This window comes from Neofelis nebulosa, chromosome 8 (genome assembly GCF_028018385.1).
Source record: "Neofelis nebulosa isolate mNeoNeb1 chromosome 8, mNeoNeb1.pri, whole genome shotgun sequence".
Classification (NCBI taxonomy): domain Eukaryota; kingdom Metazoa; phylum Chordata; class Mammalia; order Carnivora; family Felidae; genus Neofelis; species Neofelis nebulosa.
The window spans coordinates 5,679,572-5,707,186 of record NC_080789.1 but is presented as its reverse complement, the minus strand read 5'-3'; the positions used below and the strand labels follow the sequence as shown (position 1 = coordinate 5,707,186).

Sequence of the window (27,615 nt, the reverse complement as noted above, 5' to 3'; positions counted from 1 at the left end):
TGGGAATCTGCTCCACAGAAATAAAAACATCAGTATTAGAGACACATAAAGAAAGATAGTTTAAAGGGATTTTAAAAAGAAAAGGAGAAGCGAATGCCCATCAGAAAGGGAATGGTTGATGTTCAGTGTGTTGGAGCGCCTCGTAGAAGGTCTATACTTCCATTGAGAACAAATAGAAAAGCCAGATAAAATACAGAAAAACATCTGTTTGAAGTACAGAGAGCTGCTGAGGCAACCAGGACTCCAAGGGACAACAGTCTGAGAGGAGGGGGCCCTCACTCAAGCATTCTGGGAGCAGGACAAGAGACTCAGGGCTGGATGTGGCTGGTGACCCAGGCAGACAGTCACTACCAGCAGGTAGAGAAGCCAACAGAACTTGTGATGAGCCCATGGGACCCCTGATACCAAAACCAGAGACTTGAATAGATTCCTCGTGAGAAGGGGTAGCAGAGAACTGAGCCCAACACTACTGGTTTCCCCCTCAAGGTGTTTGCTGAGTTCAGAAGTTATGTGGAACAGAAAACTAAGTATCAAGGTAGAAAGCTTCTAAAAAGCAGATGTGATTTTTTTTTTTTTGTCACTTTGTGGTCCTGACAAACAAAAGTTTAAAGTTCAGGATTTCTCAGAAGCAAAGGCTCAGAGAATAACCCAGATTCTGGGTTGCAAACTTTGGAGGCTATACTCTAGGAATAGAAATTTAAAAATCAAATCAAATGGAGCCTTTAATCCAGCCTCAAATAGACTCAGTCCCTAACTAGATTAAGGTCATCAGTTTCCACTCTATGTGCCTAGCAAAGGAAATGGTACCACTATCTAGAGCCTCTCAATTTTCTTAACACAATATCTGGCGTTTAATAAAAATCTGTCTGGCACTCCCAGAGACAGAGCCATCTGACTCAAAATCAAGGGATAAAACAGACAATAGAAGAAGATCCATAGGTGACACAGATACTGAATTAGCAGGAAAAAAGTTCTTTAAATAGCTATAATATGTTCAAGAAAATACAGGTATATGTTGAGACAACAGAAGAAAAGACACAAATATGGAATATATTAAAAATAACCAAATGGAAATCCCACAACTGAAAAAATACTAAAATTAAGAACTTATATGAATAAAATTAACCACAGATCAGAAAAAGCTGAACACAAGATTAATGAACTAGAAGACAGTGGAAAATTCTGGGGCTGACGCCCTGAAAGAAAAATAGTGGAAAATGCATAAAAGAGTGAGATACAAGTGAGATATTGTCAAAGGGTCTAACATCCGTAATTGGAATCTAAGAAAGACAGAGAAAACTGGCATAAGTAGAAGGAAAAGAAATAATGGGTGGGAATTTTCCACAATTTATTTATCAAACACATCCACCTAAAGATTCAAGAAGACTTGCAAACTCCAGCAGAACGCATTCAAAGAAAGTAACACCTTGACACATCTAGAAAACTGCTAAAACCCAAAGACCAAAAGAAAAATGCTAAAAACCTTCTAGAGAAATAAAAAGACACATTGCATTCAAATGTACAGCAGTAAGACTGATGGTTTATTTATCAACACAACTGATAGAAGGCAGAAGACAGTGGAATGATATCTTAAACATGCCAGGAGAGAGTAATTGCCAACCTAAAATGCTATTATCCCCAGCTAAAATATCTTTAAAATGTAAGTGTGAACTTCTGCTTCCAGGTTTAACACGTGAAGAGTTTAGAAGTCATCACTTCCATTGTTACAACAAGAAAAAGGATGAACATACTGAAAATCAGTAACTTTCTTAGAGCCATCAGAGAAATCTGACATCTGGAGAGACAGGTGAACACACACAATCACAGCCAAGATCAGCTAACCTGGAGCAGAAGCCACTATAGCCACAAACTGGTAAAAACATTTACGTGGTAATTTTGACAATCTGCTGCAGGCTAAGTGAGCATTAGCTTGAGACTGAGAAACTCGGGGGTGGGGGGGTGGGGGGAGGGTCCAGTCTTTTTGGGGGGGGGGGCACACTTTCATGGATTTTACCACCAGGAATTCTACCAGGTTCTCAAGGTGAACCTTCCAAGAAAAAATCCCCTTCTGTGTCAGGTAAATTAAATCCAAAAGAAGTAAAAATAAGTAAGTAAAGTAAGTATAAAAAAAAGAAATGAGACATAAGAGTAGAAATGAATGAAATAGAATATAGACAAATAGAGAAAATCAGTGAAAACACAGCTTGTTTTATAAAAACAATCAATCAGGGTGCCTGGGTGGCTCAGTCGGTTAAGTGTCCGACTTCAGCTCAGGTCATGATCTCACGGTTCATGAGTTCGAGCCCCATGTCAGGCTCTGTGCTGACAGCTCGGAGCATGGAGCCTGCTTTGGATTCTGGATCTCTCTCTCTCTCTCTCTCTCTCTCTCTCTGCCCCTCCCTGCTTGTGCTCTGTCTCTCTCTTGCAAAAATAAATAAACATTACAAAATTTTAAAAATAAATAAAAATAAAAACGATCAATCAAATAAACAATAAACCTCCAGCTAAACTATTTGAGAAACAAAGAAAAGATTAAAGAATTATCAATACCAGTAGAAAAGGAAGCCCTATAAGGATCATACAGACATTTAAAGGATAATGAAGCATGAATCCATACTGATATAAATAAATGAGTAAGTTAATACATGGGACAGAAGATACAACTCTCCCACACAGAAGCATTCCAAATAGTCTCTGTAGATATTCTGCCCTTAAAGATATGGAGCATAATAATTCCCCACTCCTTCACTGTGGGCTGTGCATAGTGACTTTTTCCCAAAGAGTGCAGTATGGAAAGAGAAGGAAACAAGAGTACATTTACAGTGGAAAAGCCTGACAGACACCTCAGCGAGGTGATCAAGGTCAATATCAACAGTGATCGGTCATGTTGATGGCGTATCCTCTGATTGGATGCGATCAGAGGGTACTTTACCTCTATGGTCTTCCTTCCAAAAACATTACCCTGCTCTAATCATGAGGAAAATATCAGACAAATCCCAACAGAGTGACATTCTCAAAATATCTGGCCAGTAATCTCAAAACTGTCAAGGTCATCAAAAACAAGTCTGAGAGAGAAACTGTCACAGACAAGAGGAGCTAAGGAGATGTGACAATTAACTGTATGTGGGATCCTGGGTGGGGTCCTAGGCCAGAAAACGGACCTGAGGTACCAACTAAGGAAAATGGAGTAAACCATGGAAACAGAGTTAGTTTCCACCACACTCATGTTAGCAGAAGGACAAAAAGGAGGTCTTTAGGCAGAATAAAAAGACGCACAGGTGCAAGCACAAAAACGTACGATGGAAGAACAAGAGAAGACTAGACCTGTAGATACATGTGACAGCTTATTAGTAATAATAATAATAATAATAATAATAATAATAATAATAACAATGTCTTATGGGATTTAACTCACATATAAATTTAAATGTGTGACAACAATAACTCACAAAAGACAGGGACACCTGAAGTTGGGGCACTTTTTAAGTTTATTTATTTATTTTGAGAGAGACAGAGACATCATAAGTAGGGGAGGGGCTGAGAGAGAGGGAGAGGGGGAGAATCCCAAGCAGGCTCTGCACTGCAGGGCTTGAACCCATGAAGCCATGAGATTATGACCTGATCCAAAACCAAGAGCTGGATGCTTAACTGACTGAGCCACCCAGGCACCCTGAAATGAAAGCATTTTGAAATCCAGCATTGTTAGGGAAGTGGTAAACATAATAACCTATAGTTAACTACAAACTATAAGATAAGGATGCATGTTGAAATTACTGGTGTAGCCTCTGTCTGAATGACAGAAGAATGTTCTCACCAATAAGCTAACAGAGGGGGAAATGGACTAAAAGAAATAGCTGAATACTCTTCAAAAAAGGTAAGAAGCTCCATGAGACAGCTGGTCAAATAGAAAAAAAAAAAAAACTCAGATGATAGATATAAAACCAACAATATTAGTAAGTAAATATAAAACAGGCAGGATACTTGAAATAGAAGACTGTCACACCACATCTTCTAAAATATCAACTATATGCTGCCTATAAGAGACTTACTTTTATTTCTTTTTTTTTAAAGATTTTATTTTTAAGTAATCTCTATACCCAACATGGGGCTCAAACTTACAACCCTGAGATTAAGAGTCACACATTGCACCAACTGAGGCAGCCAGGTACCACAAGAGACTTACTTTAAATTAGGCACCCAGAGGGGCGCCTGGGTGGCTCAGTCAGTTAAGCGTCCAACTTCAGCTCAGGTCACGATCTCGTGGTCCGTGAGTTCGAGCCCCACGTCGGGCTCTGGGCTGATGGCTCAGAGCCTGGAGCCTGCTTCCGATTCTGTGTCTCCCTCTCTCTCTGCCCCTCCCCCGTTCATGCTCTGTCTCTCTCTGTCTCAAAAATAAATAAACGTTAAAAAAAAATTTTTTTAATAAAAAAATAAATAAATAAATTAGGCACCCAGAACGTTTGAATTGAAAGGGCAGAAAAGCTTACATTGTGCAAACATGAATCAAAAGAAAGTCAAAGTAACTATATCATTATCAGACAAAAATAGCCTTGAAGGCAAGTAGCATTGCTCTGTATCAAGAGTCATGTCATAATGATAAGGGAGATAATTCACAGGAAGGTGCGGCAATTCTAAATCTATGTGTACCCAGTAATTTAGTGTCAACTGAATAAAGTAAAAATCAACAGAATAAAGAAGGATCTCACTAGACAAATCCAAAATGAGATGAGTGACTTTAACATACTTCTCACAATAGCTGATGGAATGAGCAGGCAACAATTTGATAAGGATACAGAAGGTCTGAAACACAATTAATGAAATCAACCTAATTGACATACTTAGAAAACTGAAGGACCACAATGGAGTACACATTCTTTTCATGGATGTATGGAACATTTACCAAAATTGTCTATGTGTTGGGTCCTAATACAAGCCTCGATATATCTCAAAGGATTGGTTGAAGTCATTTAGGCTTTAGAATTTATTCTCTGATCACAATGGAATTGACTTTAGAATCAGTAATAGGGGCACCAGGGTGGCTCAGTCAGTTGAGCCTCCGACTTCGGCTCAGGTCACGATCTCATGGTCTGTGAGTTTGAGCCCCACGTTGGGCACTGTGCTGACAGCTGAGAGCCTGGAGCCTGCTTGGGATTCTGTGTCTCCCTCTCTCTCTGATCCTTGCCGTTCATGCTCTGTTTCTCTCTGTCTCAAAAATAAATAAGCATTAAAAAAATTTTTTTAATAAATAATAAAATAAAGTCAGTAATAAAAGGTAAATTAGAAAATCCCAACTGTGTGGAAATTAAACAATACACTTTTTTAATGCTCATTTTTGGGAGAGAGAGAGAGAGAGAGAGAGAGAGCGCACAGGGAAGGGGCAGAGAGAGAGGGAGAGTGAGAATCCTAAGCAGGTTCTGTACTGTCGGTGCAAAGCCTGACTCAGGGCTCAAACCCGTAACTGTGAGATCATGACTTGAGCTGAAGTTGGACACTCAACTGACAGAGCCACTCAGGCGTCCCTAAACAACACACTCCTTAAATAAACCGTTGGAAGAAGAAGAAATCACAAGGGAAGCTATAACATATTTTAAACTGAATGACAATGAATGGTATACCCAAACCTGTGGATGTAGCTAAGCCTGTACCTACAGGGCAATGTGTAGCCAACAATTCATACACGAGAGAAATGAAGGCTAAAAAGCAATGATTTCACATTCTATCTCAAGAAACGAGAAAAAGAAAAGCAAATTAAATCCCAATCAAGGAGAAGGAAAAAAAAGATCATTGACCTCACAGCAGAAATAAACAAATATAGAACAAATACATGAGAAAAGAATGACAGTACGAGGTTGTTACTTTGGGAAGACTAACAAAACTGACAGGCTCCAACCGCTTCAGGGTGGGATGGAGTAATTCCTAGTGCCCTAGCAGACACCCTGACTGGGTTCCCTTTCCAGACTAGCGCCCAGCTCCGGACCTGCATGCAAGTCCCCACACTGCGGGATTTAGGAGACCAAGGCCCTCCAAGGGAGCCAGGCCCTGAGAACACGTGGCAAAACGGAAGCCCGGGAGGCGTGGTCTGTTGAACAGTGGGCGTCTGCAACGAACGAACGGCTCCTGCCCTGGAGGATCCGGCCAATTTGGGCGCAGCCAGATGCTGAAAGAATCCAGCTGTGGCCTCTGGCAGGGCAGCCGCTGCCAGAAGGTGGAGAAATACAGACTTGTGATGATGGTGTGCTGGGCGTGGTACAGCGAAAGTGAGCATGTGAGGGACTCTGAACACACAGCCGTCACCCCTTAAAACATGGGCACCGTTGGGAAGCTGTTTGGAGCAAAGCTAAAGAACCAGGTCTACTCACCCTACCCCTGCCACCGCTCCTCAAGAGCACGGCACTTCCTCTGCTCCTCCCCAAGCGTTTTCTTACCTGAGTCATGAGCCCCCTCTCCCCCAACAAGGACAGACAGCCTGGGCTCCGTGCACTGAATCTGACTGGGCCGGCAGATCGAGCATCGAGAACTTCTCTCTGTCCGCGCAACAGTCACAATGCAACGTGGTATCAGAAGCCTTTAGCAGCAATACCCTTAAAAGGGCACATGTGGGGAGATGACCCCATAGAGATCAGCTCTCAGGGTCTCTGACTCTGTGGGTGTATCTGTGTCTTTTACTATAAGAGCTTCAGTTTGCCCTTTTATAACTTCTTATTTATTTATTAAAAATTTTTTTCAAAGTTTATTTATCTTTGAGAGACAGAGACAGAGCTTGAGTAGGAACGGGCAGAGAGAGAGGGAGACACAGAATCTGAAGCAAGCTCAAGGCTCTGAGCTGTCAGCACAGAGCCAGATGTAGGACTTGAACCCAAGAACCGTGAGATCACGACCTGAGCCGAAGTCGGATGCTCAACCGACTGAGCCACCCAGGAGCCCCTAAACTTTTTAAAACCAAAGTATGATTGACATACAATATCCTATTAGTTTTCGGTATACATCATAGTGATTCAATGTTTTTATACGTTACAAAATGATCCCTGCGATAAGTTTAGTTACCACCTGTCACCATGCAAAGTTATTACAGTATTATTGACTGTATTCCCTATGCTGTACATAACATCCCCATGACTTATGTATTTTATAACTGGAAGTCTGGAGCTCGTAATCCCCTTCACCTACGTCACCTATATCACCTATCCCCCTTCACCTATGTCACCAGGCCTTCCCACCTCCGGGAACCCACACTTTCCCGTACCTATGAGTCTCTTCCTTTCTTTTGCTTGTTCCTTTGTTTTGTTTTTTAGATTCCACATGTAAGTGAAATCACATGGTATTGGTCTTTGTCTGACTTACTTCACTGAGCATAATGCCCCCGGGATACATCCATGTGGTCGAAAATGGCAAGAATTCATTCTATGTTTGTACTTGTTATTGTTCCCTTATTTTCACTTTTCCCCCTCACGAAACTGACCGTAATATACAACCAAGAGCTTTTACATATCTGTTTTATTTACCGGAGTCGTATGCTCCCAATGGAAGGTTTAAAACCAGACAAAGGAAAATATTTAATACTCAACTTGAAAACAAAATCGACTTCTCCACGAGTCACCATACTCGTTTAATTTGCTCATCCACACCCGAGGCCCTTGCGAGGCTCGATGGTGTTTGTGAAGCTTGGTTTATATTCAGGCCCCTGACCCCCAAGTGGGAAAGGCTGTGTGATTAGGAAGTGATGGTTAGGGGTGGCAAGGGGCCAGTTCCCGGACACGTGAGTCTGACCAGCACCCAAAGGGCGTGGGGTGCTCTGCTGGAACGAGAGCTCACCTCCTCCTAAGTAAGGCAGGTGAGAAGCCAGAAGGCATAGGCAGCAAGAATCTGGGGCGCTCGGGGTGCGGGGCGGCTGCTACAGACTCTCGCTTTGCTAATATAGGCCTCAGGGGCTGTGTAGGCTTGCTGGTGAGCTCTGCAGCCCTACGTCTGTCTCCAGAGGCCTCAGCTGGGACTCCGGGGATGGGACTAAGGAGAACAGTGAACCGAACAACATACAGTGTATTTACTGTGGGCGAAGAGTAACAATGTCCCGTCAGGAACAGCCAATTACACGGAACTGTAATTGTAAAGCTGCCCTCAAATTCCTGATGGATGGAACAGCTCCATTAGTCTAATTATACACAATTAGACGAATGTCAACTCACGTGTCCTTGGATGTTTTGTCATTTCATGTTCCCCATGGGTCACTGGCCCCAAGCAACAAAACCCCTGCCTTTTCCACATCCCCATGGGGTTTAGTCCCATACCAAGTGTGAGCAGGCAGCCTCGAAATGTTTACCGAGAGAAACGATGGCAGAGACCATTATGTTGGCCTGCCCGATGTATACTCTCTCCTTCTCCCTTAGGAACGGAACCTTGCTTTTTCTAAAGGTAGTTATGTACCCAGCAAAAAATCACATATATCTGCTTATAAGTCCTCTGCATAACATAGCCTGGTCCATAATATGAAGCTGCTGAGAGAAGCTTCCAAGAGAGTGAAGAAAGAAAGAGGGAAAGAGAGGAAGGAAGGAAGGAAGGAAGGAAGGAAGGAAGGAAGGAAGGAAGGAAGGAAGAGAGAGAGAGAAAGAGAGGAAGGGAGGGAGGAAGGAAGAGAGAGAGAAAGAGAGGAAGGGAGGAAGGAAGGAAGGGAGGGAGAGAGAGAGAGAAAGAGAGGAAGGAAGGAAGGAAGAAAGAGAGAGAGAGAAAGAGAGGAAGGGAGGGAGGGAGGGAGGGAGGGAGGAAGGAAGGAAGGAAGGAAGGAAGGAAGAAAGGGAAAGAGAGAAAGAGGAAGGAAGAAAGAGAGAGAAAGAGAGGAAGGGAGGAAGGGAGGAAGGAAGGAAGAAAGAGAGAGAGAGAAAGAGAGGAAGAGAGGAAGGGAGGAAGGAAGGAAGAAAGAGAGAGAGAGAAAGAGAGGAAGGGAGGGAGGGAGGGAGGGAGGAAGGAAGGAAGGAAGGAAGGAAGGAAGAAAGAGAAAGAGAGAAAGAGGAAGGAAGAAAGAGAGAGAGAGAAAAAGAGGAAGGGAGGAAGGAAGGGAGGAAGGAAGGAAGGAAGGAAGGAAGGAAGGAAGGGAGAGAGAGAGAGAAAGAGAGGAAGGGAGGAAGGAAGAAAGAGAGAGAGAGAAAGAGAGGAAGGGAGGGAGGAAGGAAGGAAGGAAGGAAGAAAGAAAGAGAAAGAGAGAAAGAGGAAGGAAGGAAGAGAGAGAGAGAAAGAGAGGAAGGGAGGAAGGGAGGGAGGGAGGAAGGAAGAGAGAAAGAGAGGAAGAAAGAAAGAGAGAGAGAAAGGAAGAAAGAAAGAAAGAAAGAGAAAGAAAAGAAAAGAAGAAAAGAAAAAGAAAAAAAAAAGGAAGGAAGGAAGGCAGGCAGGCAGACTTGTGTGGCTCAAGCCTTTTGCCTTCACCTGCCCCTTCTTTATGGTTGAGAGGTGTGTGTGATGGCTGGTGCTCCAGCAGCTGTGTTCCATGCACGGGCAGGAGGCTGAAAGAGGAGAAAGCTAGACGCGGCCTGGACCTCTGAGACCCTGCAGAGCTGATACCCTGGCCTGTCCAGATAGCATCTGGGCCCCCTGTTACGTGACGGAAAAGTAACCACCTCTCTTACATAAGACACGGTTTGGGGGTTTTTCTGCTAACTCAGCATGTGCAGGAGAGGGCAAGAAGAAAAGAAAAGCACCCAGAGAGGGAACATAAAGATTCTAGATCACCCTGGAGTTCAATGCCAGTTTTCCTGCACCACTGCTGGTTCTCAACTTGTCATCTAAATAAAACGACACGTTACGAAGTATGAGAAAGTCACAGGCCATGCGGTACAGCAGCCAAAGCAAACAATGATCAGGGAGAGGGGCATTTCCTGGGAGACAGATACGCCTTCAGGGCTGCCGTGAGAGATGGTTTAACGTCGGGTGCAACGTGCCCAGACCAGATCTAGTGGCGTTCCAGAAAGAATAGCCCCCCCACCGTCCCCAGAGGAAACGACCCATTTAACCACAGAAAGCACACCGAGGTCATTAAGACCCCCACAGCTCTGCCACTGGCAGGACTGTCGACTCCGTGTGCTGTCGCTGGTCACCTCGCTCTCCAGAAACTCTGAAATCTTTTATATTAAAGAGAGAAAAAAGAGGGGGAGACAGGCTATTAGTTAACAAATGAATCCTACTGTAGACAAAATCTTCCTGACCGAGGTGGTGAAACGTGAAACGGTGTTCCCAGCAATGACAACAACAGGGGCTCCCAGGATTTGGTGACCCCTAAGTTCCCACCCGGTTGGAGATTCTATTACACCTTTCCCTCGCTGAACCTGTACGGGCGGCCACTGGTTAGGCAATGGCTGGTGAGAATAAATAATCAGCACTTCTCATTTAGAGGACAAGGTATCTGGACCAAGGCTAAGCGCTGCCTACGTTCAAATTATGAACAACCGCATGCAGGCATAATTGGGCAAGCAGGTGCATGTGACTGAGAGCCTCACTCCCAAGTCCTCTGGGATGAAAATCGGCAACCACCGTATCAAACTAATTGGGGCAGTACAGATCTGGGGGGAAAGGAGGGCAAGAACATTGCATATCCATGACCAAAATGATAGCAAGAAATTACAGAACACTGTTAGTAAAATGAATGTTCGTCTTCCAAAATCCTGAGGCCAGATACAACCTCAAAGCTGCCAGCAATTATATCCAGCAACGCCATCTTACACCCAGCAAACCCACCCAGCAAGGGTCTGAGGCTGAGAGAGACTGACGTGGATTCCAGTCCAAGTGCCCGAACGGCTTACCAGCTGAACAACACTGAGCCACTGTCCTAACTCCGAGCTTCGGTCCCCTCAACTTGTGGAACGGGCACAGCGTCACGTCCACCCCACAGTGTCTCTCTGAGGATTAGGGATCAGATGCGCGAAGCAACAGGGTGCAATGTGGGCGCACAGGAGGGGCTGGACCTCTGGTGGCCGTGGTGATGAGCACGCTCAGCATTGTCACTTTCCAGGGGCGGCCGTCATTGTCATCGCGGCTATTACTGCTGTTACTACGATTACACACTTGCTATTGTCATTTATCCTTGAAGACCTCAGAGGAGTCGATTCCAAAGGTTTCCTTACCGTTACCACTGAAGTTCGACATTCCCAAGCCTTCAATGTCCAGATGCCCTGCATTATGTCTAATCTAAACTCTTGTTTCTTTCTGTGGTGTAAGACCTTTTCTCCAGCTCCGACCTCCCTGGTAGGAGAAGCGCCTTGATCTAGAAACAAGCTCTTCGATTAACAATGGAGTTTATATTTACATAATGCTTTGAAGTTATTAGCTTTTGAAGTTCAAACCTAGGTCCCAGGTGGACTGTTTAAAATCACCCCATGGTTGTTGACCTTTGGGCTAAAAGGTTGGTCAACGACAGGATGCTTCCCAAAGGTTAAACCCCACAAGTCACCAGGGGGGACATCAGCCGATAATCTGCCTCATCGGGTTCACAGCGAATTGCTCGTTAAAACACCCATCAACTTTTCTCCCGGCATGTTGGCCCTGTCCTTTTGTGGTTTCTCCTTCCCTGTCCCCTCACCGTGGGCACACCTTCAGGAGGCAGGGGAGTCTTGGGGAAGCCAGGAGATCCGAGAGGGAGAAGGAGAGGCACTCAGGCACTGCCAGGAATCAGGCAAAAGAACAAGTGTTCTAGTAGGTGCCCCTCAAGGTCAGCAAGAATGCACGGAAACTCAGGGGGCGGAGGAGGGGGCTTGGGTGGGCTTGGGCATCGCCACGGGCGGTGTGGGAGCCAGCCTCATGCCTAGAAATCCTGGTGGGTTTTCGACACACCCGTCTCCCTCAGTCCCCAAGCGGCGTCCGTCCTGGGCTCCCCTGGGGACTCTATAGTTACTCTTCAATCCCATCCACTCATTCAGTAAATGTAGGGCCCTGCTTCACGCCAAGCATCTGGGATGCATCACTGTCCCAAAGACACAAAAATGTCCACCTTCGGAGCACACGTTTTAATGGAGGAAATCGAGCAAACAGCAGAGCGAAGGAATGAACGGAAGGGTTCTAAGCACAAGATGTGTGGTAGTGGGTGGTAACATCGCGAGAAGAAAAATGGGGTAAAGGAGATCGAGGTGGGAGAGCAGGTTGTATTTGCCATAGGAATGACAGTCCTCCAGGTGGAGGGGACAGCCCGTGCCAAGGCGGAGCGGTCTGCGGGAGAGCAGGAGGCTGGCGTGGCCCGAGCGAAGTGAGCAGTGGGGAGGGCGGGAAGAGTGGAAATCAGAGAGATAGTGAGGGGCTGGGCAGCGCAGGAGCCTCTAGGCCCTGTGAGGACTCTGGTTTGTATGCGAGCGAGGTGGGGGGCCGTGGGAGGGTTCCGAGCAGGAGTGGCCCCTTCTGTCGGACCTGTTGGAGTGTGACTCTGGCTGCTGGGTTGAGAACACACAAAGCCCGTTGGCTCTGTTCATGCACCGGCAGTGGGTGTGAGACAAAGAGGAGAGTCAAGGAAGACCCCAGACTGGAGCCCCCGGCAACTGGGAAGAGGTCGTCCTTGAGCATGGCCAGGCTGCCAGCAGAACGGCCTTGGCGAGAACACGGGCGTTTCTAGACACCCGCGTGAAGAAGTCCAGCAGGCAGGCGGGGAGCAGAGACTGAAGTTTTAGGACAGTGCTCCGGGATGCGAACTAGAGGTGCCCGCAAGGGGGTCGCTGGCCTAGCGATGGCGCAGAAGCCCTGGGATGGAAGAACCCGCCGCTGAGCTTACTGGCCTGTTCTCGGGCGAGCAGTGGAAAGAGCTGTGCGGGGGGTCTGCGGTCTGGGCGGGCGTCCCCGCTCTGCCGCCACCCACCGCCCTTCTCTAAGGGAAGCACCGTCCCTCTGAACAACCAGCGGCAGCCTGGTGGGTTCCTGGTCTCCTGTGAACCTGTGAACCGACTCCATAATCGAGAGCATTGAGCACATATATGGTCGTTCTAGACTGTGGGGCGTGAGGGGTCAGGACTGTGCCAGGGGACTTGGGGACAAAGGAGTCTAGGACAAGGCACCCTGGGAGCGTCAGGTGATTCGCACCCACATACCACCATCCGTCCCGCTCGCCGGAGTTATCGACGACTGATTATCAGCCAGCCGGTCCCTCAACCCAGAGATCGAGGAACTATCCTTGCCCATTTGCCTCTTTCTTATCCATTACCCATTCTCCCCAAATATTTCTTGAATCTGTCCCCCTCACCATGCCCCATGTCTGCACATCATCCAGTCTTGGGAGGGTGGCGGGAAGTCTGGGCTGTTTCAGTAGCTGCCCACCCCACCCCCAGGCAGATAAATAGTAGCTACTGATATAATTATTCTCTTCTTGGAAATACATTTCATTGCCTTCTTCTAAATTTGTCCACACAGACACTGCTACATATTAACTGCAATGCTTTTCTTAAAAATAGCTGGAGATGATTAGCTGGAGGGGTCGTAACAGGAATTTTAAGCAATCATTGAAATTAATTCCTGAGAAGTCTGTGCAGAACCCTTCAAGCTGAGTCCTTTCTGGCAGAACCTTCCAGCTCCCACAAGCGCATGCAAATCAGCACTCTGAGCTTCCCAGCTTTTCCTGCCAGATTTTTTTTTTTTTTCACTTTCTCGAGGCACAAACCCCAGCTCTGTGACCACAGCATCACCAAACTCCTCGCTGGCAGGGAAGGGGCCTCAGAAGTTTTTGTTCCCAGCACCGCCGTTCTGCCCCAGGATGCGTTCCACACGCAACGCATGGAGCCAGGCACCCCGCAGCCGTCCAGAGCGACACTTCAGTGAATGCTTTGTTCGAAAGTTTAAATATCCCAAACTAGCCACGTCCATACATATCCTCTGAAGGAAGTTGCCAAGGACATTTTTGGCCAAAAGAATCCTTTTACGTTGTTGAACGATGCCTAGAAATGAATGTGCTTTGCCGGTAAGGGAATGAACCCTCACTGAAAATGTAAGGCCTACTCTTTAAAGCCTGTTCGTATGAACCTCTCCAGGAGCAAAAGAAAACCCAGAAACACAGAGAAACCCATCCCCCTACCTTCTTGAAGTCATGCACATTAATTTTGCCATCCGGCTCCTTGCTGAAGTCAGGAAATATTTTTTGGAATGCTGGGTCCTGCTGCTGTATGCATCTTTTGAGTTTTTCGATCACTTCCTCCTTAGTCATTTTCTTGGTCAGGGTGCTTTTGTCCCCAGTGGGCTTGGTTCTAAAATCACAATCGGGAATTTAGCAGAGTGCTTCCTACAGACCTCACCCAATTTCGATTCAACCCAAGGCAACAGGAGGCCTACCAGCCCCTTCTCACAAACAAGGAACCAGATTCTCAGATAGATGGAGTGGCTGGGGAACTTCTTACCCGCCCATGGCTTGTGGGTTCCAGAGAGGTCCGCAGCACTGTGTCAGGTGAAAACTCTTCCCGTGTGGCGAGTATGTGGCCACAGGCCGGAGCAGGGAGCTCCAGGAAATTGTTCTCCTTGTGCTAAGGTTCTCAACTGTGCTTTGAGCTGGCTCAATAGGGCATGTGACTGGCCGACATGGCGGGGGAAAGTAAATATTTGTGTGAAGTCGGGAGATGAAAAGTCACAGCCCTTTACAAAGCTTTAAATTAAATAGGCCATTTAGAGATAGCCAGGTCCAAAAAGTCATCAAACAGCCATGGGAAGGAAGGGAAGTTTGCAATTATTCCAAGTTGATTTATACAGTCAACTGGATTTATCAAATCCAGATTTTATGCCACGTGCTATGTGGGGAAGAGAGTGTGCAGTTGAGGATAATGAATTCTTCAGCTCTCCAGAAGTCTCTGGGACCCCACTGGAGTCGGGGAAGGGGAAGAGCTGAGCCTTTCTCTTGGAGAAAGGACTTCTCCTCTCCTGCTGCTTCCATCAGCTTTGAAGAGCTCTCCGGGAATGCCCACATTTTATAAAACACATAATTATCACTACTTCTTCCATTGGTTTTAGGAGGCAGACATATCTTATCACAGACTATTTAACCTTTCCCTTAAAATACCATCCTTCTGCCCATTTATAAAGCTACCACTGAAATGTCCAGATATTCAAATTTCATTAGCACAGCATTAAAATATTCCCACTGCTCTATACTTAAGAACTTTTTAAAGGGAAATGACAGAGCGAAGTCTGCTGAATAGGTCTACGTTTTAACTTTCCTTGTGGATTTATTATAAGCTATGAACCAGCAAGTTAAAATAGTATCTTTTCATTAGACTAAACCTATATTTTTCAAAATGAGGAAGGGCTAGAATATTCATCAGTCTGATGTTTAATAGATTTGCTAAGCATGTTTTATTGTTACAATTCAATTTGGTGATCATTTGAATAATTCTATCATTCATGTCAGAAAACGTTAACTGGTTTAATGGGTATATTTTACCATAAATATTAAACAGTCGTAAGAGGTCTACGTTTCTGGAAAAGAACAAATGTGAACGCAGGCATGTAATGGTTGTGTGGCAGACAGGTTCTCTGGGAGTTGAAGGTCCTGGGTTCTTGACCCAGGGTGGCCACTAAGTTTGCGAGTAACCTGAGGTCAGTCCCCAGACCTTGCAGACCTAAATGCTTTCATTTCCAGAATTAATAGGTCAACCCACTAATCCCTAAGATCTCTGCTTGCTCTCAACTCCCCTGACTCTACTCGCTGTATGTATGGTTTGCCACTTTTCTCATTTAAGTAATAAAATACTAAGACACGCGTTTAGTTAATGAGTATTTACGAACCACCTCCCCTCCAACAGACACTGTGGTTTTGATACGCGCCTTCCTTTTGTTCCGTTTTACCTCTCAGGAAGGTCTGGCTGCTGCTGTTCCCCTTCATGAAAATGGTCACTGAACACTTGATCCTTCGGAACAAGAGCTGGAGAGATGGTGGGTGGGCCGCTAATTCCGACGCGTGCCAAAAGTTTCTTGTAAAGGATTCTTCCTGAAGTGGTATCCTGAAACCTACTGCAGAGTCTGAATTTTTAAAATGATGAGAACACACCCATTAGGATGGCGGAAATGAAAAAGACCGACCCGACCCAGTGCTGACGAGGATGGGAATCCCTGTGGCTGGTGAGGTACAAAATGGTGCGACCATTCTGGGAGACACCTTGAACACTCACCTGGCACATACACCTTGAACATACACCTCGCATACACACCTTAAATACATACTCATCCAGAGGAACCAGCCCCTCTGCCCTCGGGTGTCTACCCAAGAGAAATAGAGATGTAGGTCAATAGAAAGACCTGTACGAATCTATTGAGCTTTATATGCAGGAGCCAAACGCTGGAAACAACCCAAATGTCCCCCATGTGAGTGGCTCCACAAGCTGTGGGAAGCAATGGAATACTACTCAGCAATAAAAAGAGACCAGCTGCACATACACATAACAACGTGAATGAATCTCAGAATCATGATGCTTGGGGAACGGGGCCTGACCAAAAGGAGAGCATCCCACATGCTTTCATTTATATGCAACCCTAGAGAATTCAAAGTCATGTGCAGTGACGGAACGCAGATCAGAGGTTGCTAGGGCCGCAGAAGAGATGACTCACAGAAGGGCATGAGGAAGCTTTGCGGGGCGGGGCGGGGGAGGGATGGAAACGTTCGATATCTTGACTGATGGCTTGTGAAGGCTTCATAGATATGTGCACATGATGGAGGTCCTCGACCTGTATCATTTAAATACGCGCAGTTTATAGTTTGTGGAGAATGCTGCAATAAAGATATAACACATACAAAAAGAATAACTTTTTTTAATTGCAAGCTCTGGTGTGGAATCATGGAAGTACCTATAGTGGAAATTTGGCATAGGCAAATATTTTAGAAAAATGGAGGAACCCACCAATAGGGCAAGGACTACTTTTCTCCCCCCACATTTTATTTGTTAATATTTTTCTAATCATAAAAGTTGTACACGCTCATTGTGGCAAGCTTGGTAAAGCCTAGAGACCAAAACAACATTCCACGTATTTGTTAAAATACAAAAGGCAACAGAGCGCAGTGACTCCGGGTGCGGGCCCTGGAATCTGCCTCCCTGGGCTTGAATATCAGCTCTGGACTTAACAGTCCCATGACTGGGGGCAGCGGGCAGGAGGTGTGGTGGGTGGGCACTTCCAGGGCAAGCGGGGGGGGGAGGGATCCGAACTATTTTCATACAAGCACTACCCCGCGCCTCTCGTGCACAGTGGGTTTATCGGAGGCCACATGACGTGTGACAAGCGCCAGAATGTGTGGTCAGGCAGGTTGTGTCCTCTAACGTTTTCAAAGGGCTGTACAAATGTTTTGGGTATAAATGAGGAGCCAGAGGGAGTTTTCAGAGGTTAGCTTAGTTTCTTGACAGCCTTTTACCAGCTCATTACCAGCTACCTGTGCCTACACCTGCTCTAATCCCTGTACCCTCCTCATCACCCAATATGTCATTATTTTGAAACCCCCAGGTTTCTCCGGAGCCTACAGGGAAACGCAACGGGGAAATACACGTTGATCTTCTGCAGTAACGTTTTCCAAAGGTCTCGGTCTGAATTTCTAATACAGTCATACTGAGAGATCTATTCCACGTAACGAAAACTCTGAGGCCCTCAAGAACTTTTAAGCCTATCAGAGGGTAGAGAATCGCCGACCTGGGGCACATCACCTTTTCTACGCCTCAGTTTCCTCGTCTATAAAAGGCACCTACCTCAGAGGACTACGATAAGCATTAAGTAACACGATCCACAGAAGGCTCCTAGCACTACACGGATGTGTGCATGCGCTCAAGAAACTGTAGCTGTAATAACAGCATCGCGATTATCACGATGATGCTTTACACACAACCAGGGGCACCGCACGAGCTCGGAGGCCATCCTCGGTTCAGGAAGCTCCGGCCATGGATAGAACCGCTTCGAGAAATATTTATGCGGCCAGGTAAATGACGCCGTGCTAAGCGTCACAGCGACAACTGTGAACAGACAAAACAGTCCGCACCTCATGGGGCCAAGTGGCCGGGAAAGTGGGCATTTGGAACTGAGGGAAGAGGCCATCTAGAAGCCCAGACGTGAGAGAGCTGCGTGTTTTCAGGAAACAGAAAGCAGCTCAGTCCGGGCTGGATGGAGAGCAGCGGAAGTAAACGTTTCTTAAGTTCAGCGCTGGATGGAGGGCTCTGCGTCTAGGAGCTCCCTTGACCCTTACCACATTCTCCTAAGTAACATCTGAGCAAGGAAATTGAGGCTCAGAGAGGTTAAGGAGCTTGCCCAAGTGCACAGCTAGTTCAGGGCTGAGCCGGGATGTGAACCCAGGCAGTCTGGCTGCAGAGCCCGGGCTCTGGGGGTGCGACGATCATGAGGGGCCTGGGAAGTCATTCTTAAAAGCGTCTGGATGTCTTCCTAACAGCGACAGGATGCAAGTGTTTTAAGCAGGGATTAGCATGAACAGATCTGTAGTTGTGACTGGAGACTGGAGAATGGATCAGACACACTCCCATCTCGAAGACCCAACTACCTGCATGACCAATCCACTGGATTTCATTCATTCATTCTTTCTTTCTTTCCTTCTTTCTTTCTTTTTTTTTTAATTTGAGAGACAGAGAGCTAGGAGAGGGACAGAGGGACAGAGGGACAGAGGGAGAGGGAGAGGGAGAGGGAATCTTAAGCCCAGATGTGGGGCTCAATCCTATGACCCTGGGATTATGACCTGAGCTGAAATCAAGAGTCAGAGGCTCAACTGACTGAGCCACCCAGGTGCCCCAGCTTATTTATTTTTCTTTCTTCCTTCTTCCCTTCCCCCTTCCTCCCTCCCTCCCTTCTTCCCTCCTTTTCTTCTTTCCTCTTCCCTTCCTCCTTCCCTCTTCCTTCCTCCCTCCCTTCCTCCCTTCTTTTCTTCTTTCCTCCTCCCTCCTTCCCCCTTCCTTCCTCCCTTCCCCCTTCCTTCCTCCCTTCTTCCCTCCTTTTCTTCTTTCCTCCTCCCCCCTCCCTTCCCCCCTCCCTCCCTCCTTCCCCCTTTCTTCCTTCCTCCCTGCCTCCCTCCCTTCCTCCCTTCTTTCCCCCTTTTCTTCTTTCCTCCCTCCCTTCCTTCCTTTCATCCTTCACTCAACACTTACTAAGCCCTGACCACACGCGGACGCTGTTCCACCCCGGGTACTGGAGCTTCGGGAGTCAATCACTTCTCAACGCTGCATTCTCCACCCTCCTTGCAAGCTCACTGCACCTGCTGGGTCCACCTCGCCCCTTCCAGCCACACGGGTCCTGCATCTCTCCTGAAGCCTAGTCTGCTAAGGCAACAGCCACTGTGTGTGAGTGCTCACCCCGTGCTTCCGTCCCACGTGCCCCCTGACCCACAGACTTCCTCCGGCTTCCTGAGCACCCCGCACCAGAGGCTCTGGACCGTCACCCTGACCAGAATTCTCCGCCTCCCTTGCTGGCTGTGCCAGCCAGGTCACTGGTGAGTGGGTGGTATTCTGCCAGGTCCTACCCGCACCCTCTCACCTCGGACGGTCTGCTATGTGCTCCCAGATGAACCCCTGCCGAACAGATGCTCAGGCCGTCCGTGCAAGGAAGACTCCAGAACCGTGCTGCAGCCCAGGCCGCTCTGTGCACCCACACCCTCTGGGAGTCTCCTTCCGGAGTGTCACTCCGTGTTTCCTAACTGGCCGACGACACTGCCTCCGGCCGGCATCGGGCCCCCCTCCCCCGCCCCGTCCACCTCCACGTCCAGTCACCGGGTCTCGTCCTTCTGTCAAGCTTACCACCCGCAGCCGCCCCTCTGCGGTGCCACCGCCACCGCCGCGTCACCCACCCGTCCTCCTCTCGCCCTGCGCTTTCTCCACGGTAATCCTTGCAAAGCACAAATCTGAAATTGTCACCTGACCCCTGGGCTGTGCTTGTCCACCACGGCTGCACGTGAGAGCCAGTGGGGGCTTCAATATAACGGTGCCCTGGACAGGGCATGGGCACTGGGGGTTTCAGAGCTCTCCAGATGATTCTAAGATGCTGCTAGGGAACCAGATGACCTGTCAAGACGCCCTGCCGGCTGACCCGTCCCCTGGTTGGGCTGGGTCATTCCTGCCTGGCCCTCGGCAGCAGCCCTGCTGTTCCTCCCTGTATAACTTCCTGCCCCGACAGCCCCACGTGACTCGCCAGCCGCCCAATGTGCCTCCACTCCTCTGCACACTCGCTTCTTCCCCTGCCCGGGCCCCACCCAGTCCCCCCTGAGCTCCCTCTAGAATCTTCTCTGGACTTGCTGCCACCTGTCTCTCCCCTTTCCCATGTTTCCCACCCTCCAGCAAACCGGCCTTTCTGCAAACGTCCAATAAACTCAGATGAACGCAAACACCGAGCTCTGCGAGCCCCTCCTGCTCGGGAAAGCCTCGGCCTCACCCTCTTCCCGTAAACCCTTCTTTTCCTACAAAAACCAACCCCAGGGAAAATGGGTCATGAAACAGGAATGTTCACAGAGAGGAGACTCAAGCGGCCAACAGCTACCAGGAGACCGACTGTTTTGGGTCACCTGAAATCGATGTAATGCAATCAAAAGCGACAAATACAAGATTTTAAACTTTCCACACGAGAGGACTGAAAGGGAATTAGAGTAACTTCCTTCCCCCCGACTCCATTGGATTTCCACCGAAAGTAATCTCCCAGATCACCGTCCACAGCAGGACACATGCACCAGTCTCTAAGGTCATGCAGCTCCAAGTCCTACAGCAACAAGCTTCAGCAGACAGTGGGACGTTCGGGTAGTGATGTGGGAAGCGCCACCCCCTGCAGAATGGCAAGATTCGGGCCGTAGGTTCTCGAGGTCACTGCAGAGAGGGAGGCAAGGGGCCCCACGCCCCAAGGGCAGCCGTGGGCAGGGTGAACGAGACACAGGGGCAGGAGACCCTCAGGGGCCCTCTTCTCTCTCTTAAGTTCCCTGCCCCCCTCCAGCTTCGCTCAGCCACCACAAGGCAAGTTTTAAACTCAAGTGAGATAGAACCACAATCCCGGCGTCTCTCCACAGGATGGCTGATCGTAGCCAGACGCCCCGGGAGGGAAAAATGGTGTCACGATTGAGAGCAGAGAAGTCACAGAGACCGGGAAGGAACGAGGCTGCACACAGCCTCCGGGCTACACGACTCTGAATAGCTACGTGGCTTCTCCAGACCTTGGCTTCCTTACCCACGAAAAGGAGTAGCAGCCACCTTCCGTGGTTGTCGCGAGGACTAAATCATAGAGCACATGCCCAACTCTCGACCAGTGTCCTACGTTAGTAAGCACCCAGTAACCAGCAGTTATTATCAGTCCTCCCTATCGGTACTGCAAACATATGTAGGAAAAGGTTGAGGATTATAAACGGGCTTGATGAAAACACAACACGGATTAATTTTGTTACCAAGAAACTTACTTCAGTAAACGCTCAGCTGTTAAAAAGGGGCAGAATATGTGCATGATTTTCTTGAAATTATTTTGACCAATGAGCCCTGTGTCTCCGAGGTCATATGCCTGTAGCATTTTATAGAAGGCTTGTAGATTCCTAGTAATTGAGTCATGGACGATCTCTTCCACCTATCATAAAAAAAGCAAACAAACACATCTACCAAGCGGCACATTTGTAACCTGGGGTGGTGGCACCCTGGGACCACGTGGGAAGTGTTACTTACTGAATCCCAAGCCAGGAAGAGAGGCGTTTTGGGGTCTGCAACTTGTTTTCCTGTCTAATTGGGAAAGAGAAAAGTATATAAACACACATCACTCATAAAGGCAGGAGGACCTTTGGAGGCAGACAGACTTGGACTGTCAGCCCTGCTCCTGATTTGCCAATTCACTTTGAGTTCGTGAGCAAATGAGTTTGCCCACTAATCCCCACCTGGAAATGGGGATAATAGCATTTAACCTGAACTTATTTAAAAAAAAAAAAAAAAAGTACAATCAACGTAAAAGAAGTCTATCACCTAGTAAGTAAATGCAACATAAAACAACAAATGGGATGGCATTTCTGCCTTTCAGAATAGTAAAAATGAGAAAGGAGGTCTATTGCCAGTATCGACACGGGATAATCGTGGACAGTCTGCTAATCCACAGGCCGTGGGGCGGCAGCAACCACCTGTGGGGTGGCGAGGGAACAGAGGTGGAAGAAACACTCGACTGTCACCGTGTTCCCGCTTGCACGTTTTGCATTTTGTACTTCACACATATATTCCCCTTCTCAAATAATTAAGCTAACTTAAAGAATGAAATGTATCCTTTGACCCAATAGTGCCATTTCTAGAAATCTATACTAAAAGAATACTCATAGGGTGGTTAAAAAAGCAGGCACCACAATATTCACTGTAGCAAAATTTATAAAAGGGGAAAAACCAAACACCTGGATTGCAACAGGGAATCGTTACTCTGTATCTTTTAAGATCATACAGAATTTTTATGAACAGTGTTAACAGCATGTTAATAAGGGACAGCATGGACTGAAAAGTCATTAATTATAGGATCTCATTTCATTTTATTTTATTTTAAGTTTATTTATTTATTTTGAGAGAGAAAGTGTGTGAGTGGGGGAAGGACAGGGAGAGAAGGAGAGGGAGAGAATCCCAGGCAGGCTCCACACCGTCAGCACAGAGGCTCAAACTCATGAACTGTGAGATCATGCCCTGAGCTGAAATCAAGAGGCAGATGCTTAACCAACTGAGCCACCCAGGTGCCCCTATAGTATCTCATTTTAAAATAGAATAGATATCATATATCGAAGTATGTATCTAACTCATAAAATTGCATAAATTAAATATGCGCAGCTTTTGTATAATAACGGCAACAAAGCTGAAAACAACGTGTGTGTGGGTGTACGGGTTCATAAGCACATACAACAAAGGGTAACAGTGAGTGGGTAACAACTCCTCACCGTTAGAATTAGTGGTGTTTTTCTTTTCCTTCTATGTGCGTACCTGTGTTTTCTAATTTTTCTGGTTCGTTCGTATATGTTCATTCATCCACTCACCGCACTGTTTTGTGAGTGTGCCCGGCACCGGGCTAGCCCCCGTGGCCACGATGGGCCTCCGTCTTTGTGGAGACGTGACCACATAATGACAAAGTTGTGACACCACGATTGGGCAGGTATGTGAGGTCGGTGGCTGCCAGAGGTGCCACAGAGGGACCCTGGGAAGGCACCGGTGCCCCAAGACCTACAGAATGGCCCCAGCAGGGGAGAGCAGCATGGATGGAATCCTGGCAGGAGCTGCAGCACCCCAAGAATGGAGGAGGGACCTGGGGGCGCCCGAGGACCCGAGCCAGTGTGGCCTATGAGGCTTCTGGGAGCTGGGCAGCAAGGCTGGACCATGTGGGCCCCTTACCAACCAGGGTAGGAACTTCACCTTTTACCTAGGAGCCCTGACACCCATCTGAGGCTTTTAAGCATGGAAGCTGATGGGTGTGGTTCATATTAAGCAAAGACCATGCCACTTGCCGCGTGGAGAGCAGATGGTTTCCATGTCCATGTTTTGTTTTTAATTTTTTATGTTTATTTATTTTCGAGAGAAACACAGTGAGAGCAGGGGAGGGGCAGAGAGAGAGAGACACACAGAATCCGAGCAGGCTCCAGCCTCCGAGCTGTCGGCACAGATCCCCACACAGTGCTTGAACTCACAAATTGTGAGATTATGACCTGAGACGAAATTGGATGCACCCCCCCCCCTTTATTTTGTTTTTCGAGAAAGATGCTGTGTGTGGGGTTGCTGTGATGGTCAGAAGCCACAATTCTCAGCAGCTAACACAGGAGCCACACAGCAGAGTTCAGGAAAAGGTGCAATTACTCTCTCCTGTGTGAGGGCCCCGGGACTTACTTTTGAACTAGGACTCAAGAAGGACCAACCGACGTTGGTTTAGGATGCGGTCACCACCTTGCACAAGGTGGGTGCTCAGGAAATCGCAATATTGATGAAAAGCTAATTTGCACCTGCTAAAAGAAGTCTGTAACAAACACTTCAACAAGAATCTCCCAATGCCTATCCAAGCATTGCCTGACACTAATCTAATTTTTTAAAGTTCTTAAAATTTTTAAGCGCTAATAGCTATTAAAATTACAAAACAACATTTCTAATAATAAAATTCTGTCAGCCTTTCCGTCAAAGGAAAAGCAAGTATTGGGGGCGCCTGGGTGGCTCAGCCGGTTGAGCGTCCGACTTCGGCTCAGGCCACGATCTCACGGTTCCTGAGTTCCAGCCCCTCGTCGGGCTCTGTGCTGACAGCTCGGAGTCTGGAGCCTGTTTCAGATTCTGTCTCCCTCTCTCTCTGCCCCTCCCTCCGCTCGTGCTCTGTCTCTCTCTCTCTCTCTCTCTCTCTCAAAAATAAATAAACATTAAAAAATTAAAAAAAAAAAGCAAGTATTGGTCACTAGAGGCAATAAACAGTTACTGTTTAAAATGGGAAACCGTGTAAGACGTGGTTGCAGGAGGGGTGTCACTGGCACGCTGTGAAAAGAAGGTTACATCCTGCATATATAGGTGCCCTCATTCTAGGATGGCTTCCCAGAAAACGTCAAACATCACCCTTGGATAAGGTTTAGACATCAAGAGTTAAAATCAAACAACTCAAACACTTAACTCTTCCTTAAAATGAAAATCAACTCAGCTGAAAAACGTGTAGTCATTTATTTAAGACCAATTTCACCTGCATCCCGTATTTCACTAAAAACACTTAATTTCCTGCCATAAAGAGAAAATCAAACATGGAGTTGTCGTAAAACTCACCTTAGGGTTCTCTTCAAGCAGTTGGATGAACGTGTTGACGTTGACCCATCCAGTGCCCCCAGGGTCAAGGGTCTGCATTAGTTCTTTGAATTCTGAATCGCTGATTTTTACAGCCTCGCAATTTAGAATATGTCGCAATTCTTCCCCTGTTATTCGTCTGCCGGGTTTCTGAGCATGAGAATGTATATAAGGGAATTTTCTTTTAAAAAAGGAAAAAGGAAGGAAAGCATTGTATAACATGCAATAACGTATATAACATATATATACCATATATATGTAACATATATACAACATATGTAACATATATATTTTAAATGTTATATATATTTTTTAAAAAGGCATTTTTTTTAAAAAAGGAAAAAGGAAGGAAAGCATTATATATATATATAACATATATAACATAAACATATATATATAACATATATAACATATATATAACGTCAAACATTGTATGTATATATATATACATACACACATTGTGTATATGTATGTGTGTGTGTGTGTGTGTATATATATATATATGTGTGTATATATATATATATATATACATATATATATATATGACATCACTGAGTAAAGAGTGGGCTCTGGCCAAAGAGAATTATGACAAAGCAATAATCCCTCAGTTGGTGGTCACTATGTAACACTGGGAGCCAAGGGCAGTGTGTGGGGTGGGGCAGGGGTCGGGGGACGCTGGGACCCTGCAGGGGCTGCTCCCACAATGCTGTCTGTCAGGGCACGGGCAGGAGAGGGCCCCAAGAGAGGAGGGAGACCCATCTCGCAGGCACAGGCTGATCCCCTCCCCAGGACAGGCTGAGCGCTGGCAGTGACAGTTCCTCCTACCCTGTCCCCACCTGAGGGCTATGTGGCTCCGTCATACAGGGCACACAACTTCCCGGCAATTCAATTAACAACTTGCCGATTTACTAAAAATATTAATGATGCTTATTTTCACTACCACCAACCTCATCAATTACATAAATGGACAATTACTTAGCAAGAAAAATCTCAGCCATGCTGCATAAAGAAAACATATTATCAGCAAAATACTGTGAGGCAAATTCTTCCGCCAGAATAAAAAATTACCAATAAGTAAATTAAGTATCAAAAGGAAGAGATACTGTTTACCGGAAAAAAACAGGGGGAATAAAGAACCCCTACCTCCTCATAGAGAGTGTGAATATTAACGTGGCAGAGGGGCTTACTAAGTGACAAAGTGGTGTGCAAATGTCAACCGTTACTTTGGGGTCCAAAGCCAGAAAAGGATACAAGGTTGTCTCCGGGAAAATTAGATAATTTAGAGGAATGTATGCCTGCTTACTTTTTAGCTTGGGAGTGACAATCAACTATTTATTGTCCAAGTAGGACAATTATGGTTTTCAGTAAGCGTATAGCATTGTGCAACCATCAACCACCATCTGGTTCCGGAACATTTCCGTCACAAGAGAAACCTCGCGTCTACTCGCAGCCACTCCTCACTTCCGTCCCTGACCCAAGGCAACCGATCTATTTGTTGTCTCTCGGTGTTTGCTTTGGTCTGGATATTTCGTGTATACAGAAGCATACAGTTAATGCACCAGTATGCATTCTGCATCTGGCTTCTATCACCTGCCATAACATTTTCGCGGTTCAATCCAGGATGCGCCATGGATCGGTACTTCGTTCCTTTTCATCCTTGTTATTATTCCACTGTATGGATATGCCACATTTTGTTTCTCTTACCGCAAGCAGATAAACACTTGGATCGCCTCGTTTAGAGATTATGAATAACGTGGGTACGAACATCTGCACACAAGTCTTCGTGTGGACAAAATGTTTTTACTTCCCTTGGGCAGCTACCTGCGAGTGGAATTGCTGGGTCAGGTGGTAAATTTCTGTTTAAATTTTAAAGAAACGACCATGTTGTTTCAACGGCAGCTGTACCATTTTCTATTTCCACCAGTAGGAGAGTAAATTCCATGTCCACATCCCTGACGTGGTCCACTGACTGCTGCCTTTGTGACTTCGTCACCATAAACTGGCAAGTGGTGCACCAGCATGCTTCTGACTCACATCCCTGGTGTCTAAGGATGTTGACCATCTTTTCATGTGCTCATTGGCCATTCATATGTCTTCTTTTTTTTTTTTTTAATTTTTTAATGTTTAGTTTTGAGAGAGAGAGAAAGACAGAGTGCGAGTGGGGGAGGGGCAGAGAGAGAGAGAGGGAGACACAGAATCCGAAGCAGGCTCCAGGCTCTGAGCTGTCAGCACAGAGCCTGACGCGGGGCTCGAACTCATGAACCACGAGATCGTGACCTGAGCCGAAGCTGGACACTCAACTGGCTGAGCCCCCCAGGTGCCCCTCGTGTATCTTCTTTGATGAAATGTCTATTCAGATATTTTGCCCATTTTTTACATTGGGTTGTCCTCTTACTGAGTTCGAAGAGTTCTTACATAGTCTCCATGCAAGTCCCTTACCCAATATATAATTTGCATTTATTTTCTCCCAGAATGTGACTTAATGGTATCATTTGGAGCACAATTTTTTAATTGTGATGATTCCAGTTTATGGGGTTTTTTCCCCCTTTATGGATCATGCTTTTAGTGTCCTAAGAAATACTTGCCCAACACAGGTCACAAAGATTTACGCACATGCCTTCTTCTAAGAGTTTTGTCATTTTAACTCTTATATTTAGGTTTATGGTCCATTTTTAGTTGCGTATGGGGTAAGGCATTTCCTCTTTTTTGCATATGGCTATCCAAAAGTCTCAGGACCATTTGTTGGAAAGATGATCCTCTCTCCCACTGATCTTGTCAAAGATGGATTGACCATAAACATTAAGGTCTATTTCTGGACTCTCGGTTCTGTTCCATTGAGCAATCTGTCTATCCTCCTGCCATTGCCACACTGTTCTGACGCCATAGCTCTGTACTAAGATCCCAAAGTGCTCTAACTTCG

At 46.5% G+C, this 27,615-nt stretch overlaps 1 protein-coding gene across 10 annotated transcripts in view; it reads right to left on the bottom strand.

The window, feature by feature from the left end:
• EFCAB6 (EF-hand calcium binding domain 6) overlaps positions 1-27,615 on the bottom strand; it is a 247,752-nt gene that overhangs the window by 99,434 nt on the left and 120,703 nt on the right. For 8 of the 10 annotated variants that reach the window (XM_058741086.1, XM_058741090.1, XM_058741083.1 and 5 more), the window contains 5 exons: positions 24,678-24,845; positions 21,603-21,656; positions 21,347-21,507; positions 15,784-15,957; positions 14,027-14,195 (listed from right to left, as the gene is read on the bottom strand). In XM_058741086.1, the coding sequence (XP_058597069.1) occupies positions 14,027-14,195; positions 15,784-15,957; positions 21,347-21,507; positions 21,603-21,656; positions 24,678-24,845 (726 nt within the window). The remainder of the gene's footprint in view (positions 1-14,026; positions 14,196-15,783; positions 15,958-21,346; positions 21,508-21,602; positions 21,657-24,677; positions 24,846-27,615) is intronic. The other 2 variants (XM_058741087.1, XM_058741091.1) reach the window with 2 other exon arrangements.